At 36.2% G+C, this 18,733-nt stretch overlaps 1 protein-coding gene and 1 long non-coding RNA gene across 6 annotated transcripts in view; both read left to right on the forward strand.

Moving 5' to 3' along the window:
* Positions 1 to 3,999, forward strand: part of LOC311275950 (leukocyte elastase inhibitor-like) — a 73,963-nt gene extending 69,964 nt beyond the window's left edge. For all 5 annotated transcript variants that reach the window (XM_084385316.1, XM_084385315.1, XM_084385313.1 and 2 more), the window contains exons 3-8: positions 527 to 598; positions 778 to 918; positions 999 to 1,116; positions 1,334 to 1,476; positions 1,577 to 1,744; positions 1,857 to 3,999. In XM_084385316.1, coding sequence (XP_084241442.1) covers positions 527 to 598; positions 778 to 918; positions 999 to 1,116; positions 1,334 to 1,476; positions 1,577 to 1,744; positions 1,857 to 2,261 — 1,047 coding nt within the window. In that variant the 3' untranslated portion in view covers positions 2,262 to 3,999. The remainder of the gene's footprint in view (positions 1 to 526; positions 599 to 777; positions 919 to 998; positions 1,117 to 1,333; positions 1,477 to 1,576; positions 1,745 to 1,856) is intronic.
* Positions 4,000 to 4,329: 330 nt separating this feature from the next.
* On the forward strand, positions 4,330 to 9,024 carry LOC311275637. Its single transcript, XR_014624962.1, has 5 exons — positions 4,330 to 4,569; positions 4,849 to 4,933; positions 6,136 to 6,203; positions 7,465 to 7,592; positions 8,400 to 9,024. It is a non-coding gene; the product is annotated as an uncharacterized lncRNA (long non-coding RNA).
* The last annotated feature ends 9,709 nt before the right edge of the window (positions 9,025 to 18,733 follow it).

The raw sequence follows: 18,733 nt of genomic DNA on the forward strand, positions 1-18,733 counted from the left end.
TCTTCTCCCGTGGCCTCATGGGATAGTAAAGTGTCCATCGAATGTGCACTTCAGAACCTTGGAAGTAGTAGTAGGTCATCCGGGGACTTTTTGCCTACTGTGTTTCAAATACAGTGCATACTAATCCAGACTCAAAACACTTCTGTTTAGCTGTGCATTTACTGAATGAGCACTGTGCCACTGTTCGTCCGACTGTTTGTACTGTATTTTCTTTTCTTTTTTATTCAAAACTGTTTTAATTATTCTTATTTCTTTTGATTATTTTATTTTCTTCTATGTAAAGCACTTTGAATTACCGTTGTGTATGAAATGTGCTATATAAATAAACTTGCCTTGCTTTACTCTTTTGGCATTGGGAATTATTCGATTCTGGACGCACCACATGTAAATTGAGTTCCAGGCATGGCATAAACTGTAAAGTGCCAGCAATTAATCACTCTTTCCACTCATTAAAATGAGCATTTGAGAAGTGCATTCACAATGTTTAAGTTATCTTTATTAACTCTACCATATCAATGCTGTGTAGGTCCTGGGCTTTAACAATGAACCACCAATGATGGAGCAAACCCAGAATCCTCAGACTCCTGCTGAACTCAAGGTTTCGTATGAATATTTACATCAAACACTAACCCAGTTAACAGGGAATGTTCTCAGAACTTTAGCTAACATTCTGTCAAGGTTCTGTTGCATGAACAGCTGTATTTACTGTAGAGATGCATGTATCCTTTGGGTTCATCTGATTCAACTGATTAAATCTGATATTGTTGATGCAAACAGAAATGTCCAGAGGAAAAACCTGAGGACCAAATTCATTCCAGCTTCAGCAAGTTCATGAGTGATCTGAACAAACCAGGAGTCCCGTATGTGTTGAGTCTCGCCAACCGCCTCTACGGAGAGCAATCCTACCAGTTTGTTGAGGTAAGACTCTGTTTATTCACTGGAGGTTCTGGAAATGTTCTCAACTCTAATATCACTTCAATCGGTTTGCTGTATTACAGAAATTCCTCAATGACGCAAAAAGCTACTATGAAGCCGGACTGGAGAAGGTGGACTTCGAGAACCAATCAGAGGCTGCTCGTCTCAACATCAACCAATGGGTGGAGAAAAAAACACAAGGTGAAATCCAGCATAAACTTATTCTCAATTTGAAACTTATTCTACACTCTTACAAAAGTTGTTTTATGTTTTTTGAAGCACTTTAGATTCAGTGAAAATGTCTTTTCAAGGGCCATGTTTGGCTTCATGGGTTCTTGAGTTGAGCTTTATAGTAACAATATCAAACCAACCAGTTCAAATCACTGCTCAAAGTGAACAATGTCCATTTGTATTTTAGAGAAGATCAAGGACTTGGTGCCACAGGGAGCCATCGATGGGATGACGAAACTGGTTTTGGTGAACGCCATCTACTTCAAGGGAAACTGGAAGGACAAATTCCCAAAGGAAGCCACCAGAGATGGGCAGTTTAAGCTGAACAAGGTGAGATTTCATGCTCTTTTTTAGTATTATTTTACTAATATTTGTAACAGTCATGATGAAATATGAGGGGTTATAATGTGTTTCCATTAATGTTTGGCAGAATCAAACTAAACCAGTGAAGATGATGTATCAAAAGGAGGACTTTCCTCTGGCCTTCATCCCAGAGATCAACAGTCAGGTTCTGGAGCTGCCGTATGTCGGGAATAATCTCAGTATGTTGATCATCCTTCCTAACGAGATGGAAGACGACACCACTGGCCTTCAGAAGGTGATTTAAATGCTTAATTAGCCAGCCGTGACCAGTCAGATGTTTACTTGTGGAGCAGTTTTTATTTGGACTATTTCAACTATTCATCTGACATGTCTCTCTTATGATCCAGCTTGAAAAGGCACTGACCTACGAGAAGCTCATGGAATGGACCAAACCAGAAATCATGCGTAAACAAGAGGTTGAAGTGTCTCTGCCCAGATTCAAGATGGAGGAAAAATACGACATGAAGAGTCTTCTGATCAGCATGGGAATGGAGGATGTTTTTGACCCGCAGAAGGTGAATCTTTCAGGCATGTCCTCCAATAACGACCTGGTGGTGTCGAAGGTGATCCATAAAGCCTTTGTTGAAGTCAACGAGGAAGGAACCGAAGCGGCTGCAGCCACCGGTGCCGTCATGATGGCATGTTGTTATACCGTCCCGCAGGTCTTCAACGCAGACCATCCTTTCCTTTTCTTCATCCGACACAATCCAACCAAGAGCATTTTGTTTTACGGACGCTTCTGCTCTCCATGAGTGAGTCCTGCTGCATGAGACGCTTCCAGCTAGTTTAGGTGATGATCTGGTTAAAATGAGTAGAGGAGACTCGGGACAACTACTACAAATCAACCTGTCATATTTTGGTTTAAAGCGGGGCTCAGTAACTTCGGGATTTCTTTGCAGTATTCTCGCTTTTTGCTCGCAGGTTTCTCTCTAGAGCTCCCCCCACAGCTTCGGAATAGATATTTGACAACACTGTTGTAAAAACTCGTTGGCTATTCTCAGACACCAGAGGCTAGCAGATCAACGACATCAAAGCAGATGGGATATTCTTTAAAACGTCTTCTTCATTCGGGTTCGAACAGCGTGAGGGAGCGCAATAATGACGGCATTTTAGCAGATTTCTTTTGGCCGTAAAGCAATTGTTTACATCGCGAGACCTGATATCACGCGAGACTTCCTGACGCGGCGGCCGGCGGCCCGCCGCCCCAAAGTTGCAAGTGCGTATTTTCCACTCACGGGCACCAGGGGGGTGCGAAACGACCACCATTCAACCCGAAATAAGTAATATAACCATTCCAATGACTCCGAAGCTGTTCAGTTAAGGTAAAAAAAGTTACTTAGTTCACCTTTAAGAAACATTTATATGTGCCAACAGATCAGTACCTATTGCAATTTACATGAGAAAGACTTATTAAATTAATAGTATAAATCTGTACAAAAACTAAACCATAAATGTTACTTTAAATAATATAAACATTAACTGACATAAAAAAAAAATAGAAAAAAGGGTAATCTAATTGAAAATATTACCAAAAACTATAATAGTATATCAATAATAATAAAAATTAGGGATTACTCAGTATCGGTATCGGCTCCGATTTTTGGCGGATCGGGTATCGGTCAGACAAGGCCGATCCAAATCCGATATTGTGTGTTTACTATTCAGTGTTATTGTTAAGCCCCACAAAAGGCACACAAACATTATAAAGCACCATACGTTTTCGTGCACAATATTATAAGTGTTCTGAAGCCATTATATAGTATAATGTGAGATATAAATTAATATTTAAGTCGTTAAATTCAAGATCACGTAAATGTTCCCTCAGCTGCGCTGTCAGTCATTCAGCTTCAGCATTCAAACAGCGCGTCACGTTCGGTTAGGACAGTCAACACGATGAAACTCTCTCCAAGATGATTCAATGTTACTATTATTATACTTGATCTGTAGATAAAGGTCTATGGTTTCGCATAAAACAACTTTATCGTCCTTAACTTTAACGCTGTACCTTAATCATGTTACTTTCTACTGGGTGTCTGTTAGATCACAACACTGGAGTAAAGTCAGTGCACTGTTTGTTCTTCACGCGCACAGTTACTGAAATTTAAAACTGTTAAAAGAAAATGCTGAATAGACTATTGCATAGATAGATACTGTATAATACACTACGCATCAATATGTATTTTCTTTGTGCTTTGTTCAATGCGGACTCGACGTGCTGCGCGCTGTGACTCATGTTGCTTCAAGCGCATCATTCTGCGCTCGGGATGTGCATAAGCGCTCTGTGCCGCACTGTGTTGGAGTCTTTCATATCATAATACAGTGACGAAATTAAAGATTATTAATAGCCGTTCTTGTTCTGTCCTATCTATCATATGTTGCTACCTCATTAAACAGCTGTGCTATACATTTAAAAAATGTCTCAATTTTAATTTTTATCTTGTTTTTCATGAATGTATTTTACAACAATACAAAGAGCAATGTGTAAAGTTTTACCAGATTTAGTGTTACACTTATTGTCTCTAATTTGTTCCCCACTAAACATTTTTTTTCACAAAATGTTCAGATTTTATACAATTATTGTGGACTCGTGATTTTTCTAGACAAAATTTTACTGCTGAATTATCCATAACCTAGTTTATAAAAGCATTTATGTCAGATTATGATCATATATATATATATATATATATATATATATATATATATATATATATATATATATATATAATTTTTTTTTTTTTTTTTCAGTTCTTATTATCAGTTCAACACAGAGTTGTAGAAATTCTACTTGATTAAAAAAAACTGTGCTGGTATCGGTACACTCTAAAAAATGCTGGGTTATTTTTTAAACCCAAATGCTGGGTTGAGCATTTTGACTATGTTGCTGGGTTATTTTCTCAGGAATCAGCTGACAATGACCCAGCATTTGGGTTTGTTTTGGAAATTTTGACCCAGCGCTTACCTCCTCGCGAGTCGCGCGCGCCGCTTTTGTCCACACTGTTCAAATCACTATTCACTACGTCAACAGGAGGACGAGAGGTTCAAGCAGGAGCGAGCATAAAGGTGAGCAACCCTGTTTTATTAAAACTATCCTAAAGTTAAGTAACGTTAGTCAAAGAAGTCAGAAAGTCAACAAGAAGTTATGTTGAAATGAACTATGAATTTTTGACGACGGACCAAATGCTCTAGTCTAGATTTTGCGTCTGTCGAACTAGCGACCGTTATGCTAACGTTACGTTACACATAACATTCATTATTTTTACACGGTCTGTCATCAATTATTCCAATTATAACACGGTCACAATGTTTGAGTACAGTTGTTGGTGTCCGTTTTATCTCCAGAAATGTTGCGGGTTACTTGACTCGGCGGTGTTGGATGGATGCAGTGTAACGTCACTGGCTAGTGGCTGGATATGCTAAAGAAGCTGTAAGTCTAACGTTACCTATTATTTAACTGTTTTTGTTAGTCATTTTCGAAAGGTAGCTTTACATAAAATATTTTCTTATGCTGCAGTATGTTCTCTGTGTTTGGGTGCGTGCGCCTTAGTTCAATTTGGCTAAGCATTTCTGCAGAAAACAGTGATGTCATCGTCCAGCTCAGTACAATTCTTATCAAAAACTGTCTTTGTTCATTTGAAGTCAGTTCAGTGTTGCTTCAGTTACGTTCAGAAACTATGTGAAGATAATCAAAGTAGTTACTGAAGTACAATTTGGTCTTAAACCGGCTCTGAAAAAAAGAGTCATTCAGTTCAGTTCAGTTATCTTCTGATATTGTCAGTGCAATTAAATCAATAATATTGTTGAAAACTAAGTGCCCCTAACTAAGCAAGCCAGAGACAACAGTGGCAAGGAACCCACACTCCATCAGGTGACAGAATGGAGAGGAAAAAAAAACGTAGGAGGAACCAAGCTTATGTATTAAATAGCCTAATACAATTTATTATTTTGGTTTGTCATGCAATTTGGTTCACAATCATTAAAATAACTAACTATGATGATCATTGAATCGTGAATGAATAAAAAAAAAAAAAAACTGTCAGGAAGAATAGTCAAGTCAAGTCAAGTATATTTGTATAGCGCTTTTCACAATACAGATTGTATCAAAGCAGCTTCACAGTATTAAATTAAAATAATACAACAAGGTTTGTTTCTAGTGGAATTTATTGATAAAATCAAATTAGATATCCCCAGAATATCCCCAACTGAGCAAGCCAAAGGCAACAGTTGTTAAACATTAACAACATTTATTTATTATTTTTACTTATATCTTGAAACTGCAATCAAATAAGTCAATGGGCGCAATGCCCTCAGGCGATTGTTATACCGATAGACTAATACATTGGAATGAATAAAAAATATTCTATGAAATATCTACAGGTGATTTTATAAAATATTGTTTTAATTATCCACAAAATTAACATTTCTTCTGTTTACAGTCTTGTGAATTAACAATAGTTAATTAAGCTGTTAAAAAATATTTTTTAAGTAATGATTCAATAAAATGATTTATATATATATTTTTTTAATTAACTGGAGCCAGCATAAAAATTAATTTTAAAAGCATTGTATAAGACATGCTAACTTTGTAAAGATATTACTAATCAGATGTTTCCTTCTTTTCTTTTACAGCAATGGACATTTTTGTTCAACAAAAACTCCTCAACTGGAATCTTGAGTGCCTCATTGAAAAATTGCTGGTAAATATGTGATGAACAATTTTGCATTTCAAATTCTCTTTCTTTGTAGGTAATCTTTTTTTCACAGTTGCATCCAGTGCCAACCCTAACCCTTTAACAGAGTTTGCTACACCATTCACAATAAATAAGCTCAAAAACATGAATGGCCAATTTACATGTACAAGTACCAAAGTACAAGCACATGACAAGACTTAATGTCAAACCATGTAGGGTGAATTTAAACCAGTTATATTGTAGGGCTGGCATAGGCTACCACTTCTGTGCTTAGTCGTTGTCAGTGTAATTTCATAGATAGCCTTGCTTGTTTGCCCCTTTCTTGGTTTAAGGCAGTGGTTCTCAAATGTCCTGGGACCCCCCATAATTTTGGATGTCTCCCTCATCAGACACACCCAATTTAAATTTTGCAGTCTGTACTAATGAGCTGAATCAGGTGTGTTAAATGAGGGAGAGATACAAAATATGCAGTGGTATGGGGTCCCCAGGACGGGTTTGAGAAGCACTGCTTTAACCCCTTCCCCATCACCCCCAATTTTGGCAAGTGCTGCATACATGAAATGCCCAAAATAAAAAGGTTACTGCTCATAAGTAATTCTGAATAGAAACATAACACACATACATTTAGAAAGCCAACACTTGAGAGTTTATAGTTCAAGACTCAAAATTAACCAGACTGTTATTAATATTGAGATATATAAGCTCAAACATATTTTGAACTAAAATAATCTGGGATCACCAGTGATCCCTGACTGGTAAGGGATAGCTCACCTGAAAAGGAAAATTCTGTCGTCATTTACTCACCCTCATGTTATTACAAACCTGAATGACTTTCTTCTCCTGAACACAAAAGAAGATATTTGAAAAAATGTTGGTAACAAAACAGTTAACAGTAGCCATTGACTTTTATAGTACTTTTTTCCTATTATGGAAGTCAGTGGCTACCGTCAACTATCTTGTTACTGACATTCTTTAAAAAATCTTTTTGTGTTCAGCAGAAGAAAGAAACTTGTACAGGTCTGGAACAACGTGAGGGTGAGTAAATGAGGCAAGTAAATTTGACATGAGGGTGAGTAAATTTGCATTTTAAGGTGAACTATACCTTTAATAACACTAAATGTTTTCAGATTACCACAGTACGTATTTAACTGTTATATATTTAAGCTAATTTCACTCATTCTAAGTTGACCTTAGTTAGAAATGCACTTTGCTTAATTTAAAAGCTGATGACCGAACAAATTCTAATTTGCCATTTTTCTATTCTTAGATTCCAAAGGCATACTAGCACTTACAATCCTGCCTGTCATTCTTCCCCCGCCTGTGTACAAGATTGGCCACAAAACCTTTCGGCCAACTATTCAAGAGGCAAGAACCTCATTCATTGATGTACAACCGGTAAGTAAAACAATAGGGGACAAAAAGAGCAGGCTCATTTCTTTACACCTGTTTGTAGGGCTGCACGATAAATCGTTTTAATCGTTTATGGTTATTGCTGCTTGGATCTGACACGCATTTAATTTTCTCACAACTCTTTAAAGCAGTGGTTCTCAACTCCAGTCCTCGGGACCTACTGCTCTGCACATTTTGTATGTCTCCCTTATTTAACACACCTGAATCAGCTCGTCAGGAGAGACTCCATGAACTGATTTGAGTGTGTCAGATAAGAGAGACATACAAAATGTGCAGAGCAGCGGGTCCCGAGGACTGGAGTTGAGAACCACTGCTTTAAAGGATTAGTTCACCCCAAAATGAAAATTTACTCACCCCAATGTCTTCCAAGATATCCATGTCTTTCTTTCTTCAGTGGAAGAGAAATTAAGTTTTTTGAGGAAAACATTTGAGGATTATTCTACACAGAATGGACTTTAATGACAACCAACTATCCCAACATTCAAAGAAGGTTCAAATGTCCGTCTCAATGCAGCTTCAGAGTCTCTACCATTTAAGTCCATTCTGTGTAGAATTGAAATGAAATGTTTTCCTCAAAAAAACTTAATTTATTTTCCACTGAAGAAAGAAAGACATGGATATCTTGGATGGCATTGGGGTGAGTAAATGATGAGGAAATTTATATTTTGGGGTGAACTAATTCTTTAAGTTAATTTAAGACGGTATTTAACTAATTTAAGACTGATCTTATGAAAACCTAAGACACACTTTTAAATAATTATCTGTGTCTGATATTGTCTTTTCCTCATTTAGTCTGGAACCAACATGGTGCTTTTTACCTGGAAAGGCAGAGAGAAGCAAAGCCCTTCCCCTTTGTCTTGGAGCTTGGAATGGCTGGACAGTTTTTTGGTGAATGTGGAAACTCTGGAACAGTTGACTCAGTTTTTTTATTTTTTTATCTTTTTGTGAAGATAATTTTTAGCTAGGCTATTTGACAGTTTATAGGTATAGAGTTTCATGTTTTTATTTTGCTACACATGACTAAATGATTGCTTATTTAAAATGAATTGTAATGTATGTACTGTACTTACTGTTTATACGCAGAGTTTTTATGTGCCTCCCATTTTTGCTGCACAGGACTAAATGATTGCTTATTTAAGTGAATTGCAATGTATGTACTTATGTGTTTTTTATTGTATTCTTTGTGAAGAGAATCTTTAGCTATGGGCTATTTTACAGTTTATAAGTGTAGAGTTTTGAATTTTGAGAATCTTACCATTTTATAATCTTTTAACATACCAACATTTTAGCACAAATGATTTTTGTGGGCCTCCGTTTATGTTGCAGATGTCTAACTGTTTTTTTAACATGAATGTATTTGATTATATTAATTTCCTGGAATAAACACTTTAATTGAATCAATAAACAGTAGTGTTATTATTGTTATTAATATATATATTTTTTTATTATTATTATCTAAAATGAATAACCTGTAGCATGGGGGTTGTTTGACCCAGCACTGATTAAAAACAACCCAGCGGATGGGTTAATGTATAAAAACCCAACCTGCTGGGTCAAAATAACCCAGCATGTGTTCTGTCCAATATTTACCCAGCGCTGGGTTGTCAAATAACCCAAATTGGGTTGTTTTTAACCCAGCATTTTTTAGAGTGTACGAATCGGTATCGGCCGATACTCAGAATTTTTTGTATCGGATCGGATCGATTCTGAAAAAATGGTATCATTGCATCCCTAAAAAAAATGTTACAAACTGCTCAGAAAGGCTGAGGATCCAAACGCAGTAGTTTATTAAAGGGTAATCCTATGGAAGTAAAATAATGCCAAATGTTTTTGAAATAAAAAAGCCTGTTGAATTGCACTTGAAAAAAATATGCATTGCATTAACCATGCTTGCATTTTAATGCATTGTATTTTTAGGGCTTGCATATTTATGAGCTGAAATTCAACATGGTTGAATATTTAAGCTGTGAATATTTCAATTCAAAACACATTTTCATTATTAAAAAATCAATAATCCATATTCACCTTTTAATATTTCACTTCCAAAATATTCAAACTGTTTAAAAATACAACCTATAATATTCAACAGGCAATTTTCAGTCAATTTTATTTCGCTTTGCAAATTCGCTTCCACAGATTCAGTGGTTCAAATTCGACAGTAAATTCAACATTGACATCCAGGAACTGCAGGAAAAGCAGTGGATTGCCGAGCATACTCTCCATCTGCTGTTAGTCTCCCTCACCAGCAGGTGGTGCAAAAGCGCGTGTTGTTGACGAAGACCAGAGCAACAGTTAAAGCAAGCCATTACGCATGCTTACGAAATTCAAAACCATAAATACAGTTTCGGCGCTGTGGCGTGAGATCGCTCAAGAGAAGCAGCAGCGCAGAGCGCATATGATCTTCTCTTCCGCCTTAATAACACCAGTTACAGCGCGAAATAAACATGAATGAGCTTCTGAAAGTGTGTTAAAAGGTAGAGTACAACTTATCGAAATCCGTATCATGTGACATGGAATCGCTCAGTGTTTCAACCATGGAAAGACATCAGTAAATCAGCTTGTAAACAATGTCACATTTACCTCAGAAAAACCATATCCAGTGACCATAAACTCATTAGTCAGCTTGAAAAATTAACTCTAGAGATGAGCATTTTGCTAAATATATGCACCATATTATAGCCTACACTATATGAAGAGTTCAGATGCAAAAGCCTCTTAAGTGCCATCTGCAATTTTCTTCTAGAATGATCATTTTTATCAAACTCGTATATTTAAGTTCAATAATTTCACTTAAATGACAATTAATAGGTAATTTGCATTGCCATTTAAGTGAAATTATTGAACTTAAATATACGAGCTTGATAAAAATGATCATTCTAGAAGAAAATTGCAGATGGCACTTAGAGGCTTTTGCATCTGAACTCTTCATATATATATATATTATATATATATATTTTATTATTATAATTTTTAATGTTCTTCAATATTTAATGCTTGTTTGAATAAATCTGGCAAGTTTTTATGACAGCCACCATTTAAATGTTTATATTTTATATAACTGTATTATTATAAAAAAAAGTGAAATCGAATCGAATTGTGAAATTTGTCAATACCCAGCCCTACTACTGTATATGTAATCAAATCTCAGTTTAAAAGAAACATTTATGAGGTTACATATTACGTGTATGCATTCACTGTAACAGTATTTTCAAAATAAATGAAATAAATCTTTAAAAAAATTCAATAAAACCTGCTTTATTTGAGTTTTTATTGTAATTTTTTTTATTGTAAACAGCTGTTACAAATGAACTGGTCAAACTGGTGCAAATGAAACTCGAAGAAAACTGGTTTCTGAAAAGAGTGTTGAGGGAGAAAACACGGAAAGAGAGGAAATGAATCTACCATTTAAATTACTAAAATAAGTTAATTTTTATGAATGTCACATCAGGGTGTATATATGTTGTAATATATATTTAAATAGTTATTTATATTTTTACCATTTGACAATTCTGTTTCGTAACATTACTGTATAAAAGTTACAATTACAGTTTAATGAAGGTATGGTATACTCTAAGTTAGATTGGGGCTTGTTACTGCATTTTTAATGTATAGTTTTGAGTTTCATTGTCATGTTTTGATGAAAAGCCACTAAAAAGTGTCACAAACTGATCTGTGGTTACAAAAAGATGAGTAAAGACTGACAATTAAATATAAACCAAACTCAAAGATCAACTCAAAACTAAAAATAATCTATTTGAAGACTTATGCCACTCAGACTGATCTAGAATCAGACGACCTTGTAACAAAAGCCTATATATATATATAATGTGACAATAATAATGTTCAATCACAATTATGTAGTCAAGACCAGTGTTGTTTTATAATAATTATTATTCATATATTTCATATTATAGCCTATTTTATGATTAAAATAAAGCTAATTTTAATTATAAATTAAATAATTCAATTTCAGTCATTTAGAAACTAATCAAATTAAATGTATAAATAAACATTTCTTAATTTTTTGTTTTACATCTAATAATTACATTTTATTTCATTTTTATTTTAACTACCCAAAGTAATTTAACTTTTAGTTTAAGTTAAGAATAACAACACTTGTCAAGAGTTTTTAGAGTTTGTGTCTATAAAAAATAAAATAATAAAAAAAAAATATATATATATATATTAACTGGAGGAGTAAAAAAGTGTGACAACTAGCCCCGGAGTCCCCTAAACAGTGGTTTCAGAAGGTCACTTAAAATGTCTTACTTAAAAAGTCACTGCATTACATAAAATAAAAAATAAAAAACCTAATGTCTGAGAACCACAAATGTGTCTTTATTTTGAGCTCTGCGTTTATTGTTTCATTGTTTAAATGAAAAGTATAAACGCTCGCTTTATCTTTCTTTTGAAATGATTAGTCTGAATGTGATGTCATCGAATGCAATGGCATTAAGAACGTCTCGAGTGCGGTGTTCGATCACACGTCATCACCGCCAGATGGCGTCAGAGCTCTTTTTGATCACGTGTGTTCGCGGTCCGAGCTTCTGCTTGACATGTAGAACAGAATGTACAGAACACAGTGTTCCTGTGAAAGACCCACGTGTCACATAATGAGTCTTTGTCTTCATGTATGTGTCTCTCAGTATGACCCAGATCCAACGTTTCCCAGCTGGCCTTTAATATCCAGCAGTGATGCTTGACTGTAGGTCAAGAGATCACACTGATGAAGGCTTATTAATTATTAAAGCAAGGCTAATTCACTTGTGTTAATGTATACAGACCCTATATGCAGCGTACAACAACTAGCCTACTTTTGTCTTGTGTAAACACTATAGAGCAAGGGAAGAGTCCATTTCTGTATATACTCAAACCTTGTTTTATTACCATTCCTTATGCATTTACCATTCATAAATGCAAATTTCAAACAATATACCTTATTTTTTATTTTCAAGAAAGATTTATATTTGTATTCTTGAGCTCTTGTAAATGATGTGTTCTTTGTTGCAAATTTAAAGATAAAAAAAAAACATTTTAAATAGTAAAAATATTCTGTTCTACGAACGTTTTGTTGATGTTCTCATTAAATTATGAAAACATTATTTTTTAATGTTTCAAAATGTCCATTTACAAAAAAAGAAAAGTTTTCTTGGTAATGCAAATGTTAAGGGAACATTCATTTTTATCATTTTGCAAAGGTTAGGAACTTCTGATTAAACTAGCCCCGGTTCCACCCATCCATCTATATCCTAAATATTGGCAAAGTTTTACCAGACATAAATGTATGGTCTTTCTCTTCTGGGAATACAGATTATATCCAACAATATCCAACTTAATGGAGGCAAGGAAACCAGGGCCCGTATTCATAAAGAATCTTAAAAGAGTAGCTCCTAGTGACAAAATTCTAAGAAAATTCTTAGAAATGTGGCCGTTTACTCTTAAAATTAAAGAAAAACTCCTAGTAAAGAAAAAAGTAATTCAGAAAGCATCTTAACCCTTAAAAGAGGTCTTAAGGTCAAAATTGTTAGGAGCACGGACGAGGACTTTTAAGAGGCTTAAGAGTTTCTTTAGCAGAGGAGAAAATGGCAGAACGACGAAGAGGGAGAAGAAATGTGTTGCAGACAATGGATGCCAGTGAGTTAATAAGACGCTATAGATTAGATCGTGCAGGGATCATGTTTGTGACTGATCTTATTAGAGACACGCTAATATCTCCGACACAGCGCAGAAATGCCATAGCGCCTGAAATGAAAGTAATCACTATATTACGATATTTGGTAACTGGGAAAATTCCATGTTTGATACATTAAAACCAACATTCAAACCACCGCTTAAATAGACATGCCAGCAATCAGTGTAATTGGAAAGAGTGGAACAATTTTTATCATTCTAAGCCAAGCAAATACCTTATAGGAAATTAACAGCATGGTAAATAAAAAAAAAGGATTTATATACACATATATAATGCAATAGTGTGTGTGAGAGAACAATCAAATAGGAAAAATTACGCATGTAAGTTCAAAGTGGAGGCTTAGAATAGACCCTATACTTAAAATCACTTTTTTTTTCCCTTCTTGGACAACCAACCAATCACAGTCTTCAAAAGATTGTGTCATACATAGCAACGGGGTCAACCCCGCCTCCTCACTAAGATAAAAGTTTTTATATTTTCCTTACTCAGAGTTGCTCTCAGATCGGTCCCGAATCGCTTTTAAGCTAAGACTCCTACATAAAAGTTTTTAAGCTAAATTAAGAGTTTTCTGAGAGGATTCTTAGAATCTTTATGAATACGGGCCCAGATCTTCTGTATTAGCATGGTACCATTTTCAGTAGCAAACTTAAAACCATACTGTTTAGCCAAGTGTTTCTATGTGATCTCTCAAGGTTACACGTGGTCATCATCAACACGTGTCAGAGTTTTGAGCATCTTGATCGGCAACACAGATGCTCACCCAGCATGCATCTGGCAGAACCTGCAGCGTTTAGATGCGACAGATTTTCTCAGTATCATTTCTCATCACCTATACTGTAAGTGTTGAGTGCCATGTCATATACTGACCTATTTAACGGACCTATCCTCGCTCTTCATGACACTGACACCACATGCATCCCGCAGCTCTGAGCTGTTCATGCAGGTTATATATACATATATATATATGTGTGTGTATATATACACATGTGCGGTACAGTATGTTCCCGCTCAAAATAGCACTTTGCAAAAACAATATTATGACCCTAAGAGAATTCAAACACTCTGACCCTCCCTGAGATTAAATGAACGTCCATACATGCACCCATACAACCATGCATTTCCATCTGAAAGTGATTCAGCAATCAAACTCATATCCGATACTGCATTCAAAACATCTCTATTCTGCTCTTTTATTTACTTTTAATAAAGATAAATGGGAGCTAATAACACTGCTGATGAACTGCATGGTTAATTTTCAGGATAAAGGAAGGTTGGATGTTTCCATTGATCTTAATATCACAAAATATTACTTGATTTCAGAATTATTCAAACTTTTTTTTATTTTATCTCTAAGTTTATTCTAATGTTAAGTTTTATTTTATGTGCAAAGAGTTAAAATCTTCACTGCATGCGGTTGTGTGAAACATTTTCAAAGACAAACAATCCATCAAAAATTCTGATATAGTTCATAGATAAAATGTAGCTCAAGTCAAACTCAAACTACTTTGAATGTAACATAAGTCGTTTCGCATAAAAGTATCTGTGTAAATGTATGAATGTAAATAAACTCACTGTTTGTCAGTGGCGACTCAGTCCATCTGTGACCTTTGACCTGAGGAAGAATTTCTCAAGGGTTTGTCATAAAAGTCCCTTTGACATCATGAGTGACAATTTAAATTGGTAAATTGTAGTTGCTTTACAGAGATTTTAATGCTCTTTCAAAATTAAAATAATTATAAGTATTAATTAAATCATGCATAAAATGTAATGTTACGTTAAAAAAGCATTTGAAACAAGACCTGAGTGCATTTCAAAGTGACATCCGTCATGTTACTTAAAGGGATGGTTCGGAGTAAAGTCAATCCTTAGTAAAGGGAGACATTTATATGCAGTACAAAAGAAAGTGGGGAAAGGTAGAAAAAGAGAAGGGAGGAAAGTATAATTACAAGACTAAGGGTGGGACATACTGGTTTGAATAGAACATTACATTTAATATCTAAGCATCCAATGGGTTTGTGTGAGAAATGTGGACAGAGTGAAACTGTAGAACATGTGTTTATTAATTGTAATGGTTATGATGAAGAAAGAGAAGTGCTAAGAGACGAATTATGGAAGAATGAAGGGAAAAGAGTTAACATTGAAGAATATATTAGACTCAGATATAGGAAATAGTACGGCTAATGTGTTGTTTCAGTTTTTGAATAATACTGGTTTAATGAAGAGAATGTAGGATTAATATGTATATAGGCTTATAGAGAGAGGTAGAAGATGCGGATGAAGTATAGTGTGAGACAGGGTAAGTAAATCTGGAGGTAAATAAGGTTACGGATGGGAAGCGGGAGTTAAAGGGAAGTGGGGTGGAAGCTGGAGGAGCTGAACACGTGGGGGGGGGGGGGGGGGGGGGGTAGAAATGTTAAGAGATAGGATTGTTTCTGATCCAAGCTCCAAGCTACCGGATGATGGCAGTAATGCACTGTTAAGTGCGGTTGCCAATAAAACTAAAAAGAAGAAGAAGAAGAAGTCAATCCTTATGCATCGCTTTCTGCCAGGACTTTTACGTGCTTTTCCCTAATCACGGAAGTGACCTCGACGTGCGGGTTAGCGGTAGCATTAGCCATCAGGCAAGTGTTATGTAAATAAACTCCTGATGTACTTTCAAACTTTCCAATGCCTCATTTTATGAGTACAGAACCTATTTGTACTACTGTAGAAGTTTGGTGCCATTCCGAGCATTATTAGTGGGGTAATTTACGAGATACAACCTTGGATCCATTAGCGCCTGTACTAAGCCATTCGGCTGATGTCTCTAAATAAGCTCTAACTTTAATAATGTTCGACCGAGGGGAAAAAGGCTTCTGGGGGGGGGTGTTTGGCTCGAGGTCATGGTGCAAAGGACCCTAGGTTGAAATTACTCCGAACCATCCCTTTAAGATTCAAAATGACTTTGGAGGTTTTACTCTGGATGAATATGCTAAGATATCAAGGATAAAAACTTTCTTGCCATTTCATTTTACTTCCAGTCCATCACATTAGAATGTGATGTTTTCTCAATTATAGTTTTATGTTGTAATTATATGAGTAATGCAGTTCCACCCATCATGAAATCAATGCACCGTCAGGTCGGATTAAACTCACTCCAGGATGTCTGTACAATAAAGGGTTAGTTCACCCAAAAATGAAAATTCTGTCAGTAATTACTCACCCTCATGTTGTTCCAACCCCGTAAGACCTTCGTTCATCTTCGGAACACAAATTAAGATATTTTTGATGAAATCTGAGAGCTGTCTCACTCCTCCATAGGCTTCTAGGTGACCGAAACTTGCTGGCCCAGAAAATGTATTAAAGACATCGTTAATATAGCCCAAGTGACTATAGTGGCTCAATCTTAAGTATATCAAGCGACGAGAATACTTTTTGTGCGCAAAAACAAACAAAAATAACGACTTTATTCCACTATTCATTTCCTTCTCTCTGGGCCTCGAGTTAGTTCACGTAGTGTTTTTGCGCAGCGCGTCTGTGTTGTTCGTCACACGCATCACACACATGACCAGCGTCGGCCAATAGTGAGCCTACGTGGTGACGTGCAACACAGAAACGCTGCGCTAAAACACTACGTGAACTAACTCGAGGCCCAGAGAGAAGGAAATGAATAGTGGAATAAAGTCGTTATTTTTGTTTGTTTTTGCGCACAAAAAGTATTCTCGTCGCTTTATAAACTTAAGATTGAGCCACTATAGTCACTTGGGCTATATTAACGATCTCTTTAATAACTTTTCTGGGCCAGCAAGTTTCAGTCACCTAGAAGCCTATGGAGGAGTGAGCCAGCTGTCAGATTTCATCAAAAATATCTTAATTTGTGTTCCGGAGATGAACGAAGGTCTTACGGGGTTGGAACAACATGAGGGTGAGTAATTACTGACAGAATTTTCATTTTTGGGTGAACTAACCCTTTAACATCGTGTGTGTGTGTGTGTGTGTGTGTGTGTGTGTGTGTGTGTGTGTGTGTGTGTGTGTGTGTGTGTGTGTGTGTGTGTGTGTGTGTGTGTGTGTGTGTGTGTGTGTGTGTGTGTGTGTGTGTGTGTGTGTGTGTGTGTGTGTGCGAAACTGCCCTGCGCGGACGACTCTGTATCACACACCATCTACAGCAATGCCACCATCAGTGAGGAGCTCCTCACTTTCTGTGTAAAAGCACGTCTGCAGGTTCTTCCTACAAAATACAACTTATCACTGTGGTTTCCCTACACACATTCACCCCTCTGCATGGTGCATGACCCCTCAACACCTGGAGTCAGTAGCCCACATCATCAACAGTTGTTCATCACTTAAAGGACTATATACTGCCAGACATGACAGACTTGTGGACCTCATTGCTGCTCAGATTCCCTGCGTGGCTCATGAGCAGATCTTTAAACACACTACTGTACAGTCTGAATGGTTTAAAGGGGTGGTTGATTGTCCTGTTGCTTCTACATGTTGTCAATTCTTCTTGAGTCTCTCCATCATTGTCTGACTCCGGTTTGAACATAAACACTGAAATTTTCAGTGCATGTGTGTGTGAGGTAAAAGGACATAAACTGTTGTAGCTCCGCCCCCTGTGGGCAGCAGCTCATTTGCATTTAAAGGGACAGAAACAAAACGGTGTGTTTTTGCTCACCCTCAAAAAGTGACAATTTTAACATGCTATATAAAAATATCTGTGGGGTATTTTGAGCTTAAACTTCACACACACACTCTGGGGACATCAAAGATTTATTTTACATCTTGTGAAAAGGGCATTATAACACCCCTTTAACTCACCTGCAAACACTTTTTTAGGAATTGCTAATACACCAGATATTGTTAACATCTCTCAGAATGGCAGAAGTTACACTATTTGATGTGTCATGTGCATTTGACATGTTTATGGAGGACTCTTACTGCTCTAAGATTCTAAAATATCAGGCATTGATATTGACCATTGAGAACCTTGGGTACAAATGCCAGCTTATTGTGCTAGTGTTTGGTAGTCTAGGTCATGTACACAGGCTGGCGATCTGTGGACTTTGCATTGGGGGGATTTCTAAAACAGGGGCCAAACAGTTGGCAAAGTACTGTCTCTATCTCAGCAACTATAGGAAGCATGTTTATTTGGAAATAAATGTTTCCTGTACCCTTAGACCTGTATAATCCATAACAATGTGCTGATTTGTTTTAATCTGTTGGATTATAAAAAAAATAAAATAAATAAAGTTTACAAAAGATTAATTAAAAAAAATAATCTAATTCTAATGAAATTTGACATGTAATGTGGAATCAAATAAAGAATATAAAATGTGTGTTTGTGTGTGTGTGCGTGTGTGTGTGTGTGCGTGTGTGTGTGCGTGTGCGTGTGTGTGTGTGTGTGTGTGTGTGTGTGTGTGGACATGAGAAGAGTCACACAAGTACTGCTGTATGA

This window comes from Rutilus rutilus, assembly GCF_951802725.1.
Source record: "Rutilus rutilus genome assembly, chromosome: 17".
Lineage (NCBI taxonomy): Eukaryota > Metazoa > Chordata > Actinopteri > Cypriniformes > Leuciscidae > Rutilus > Rutilus rutilus.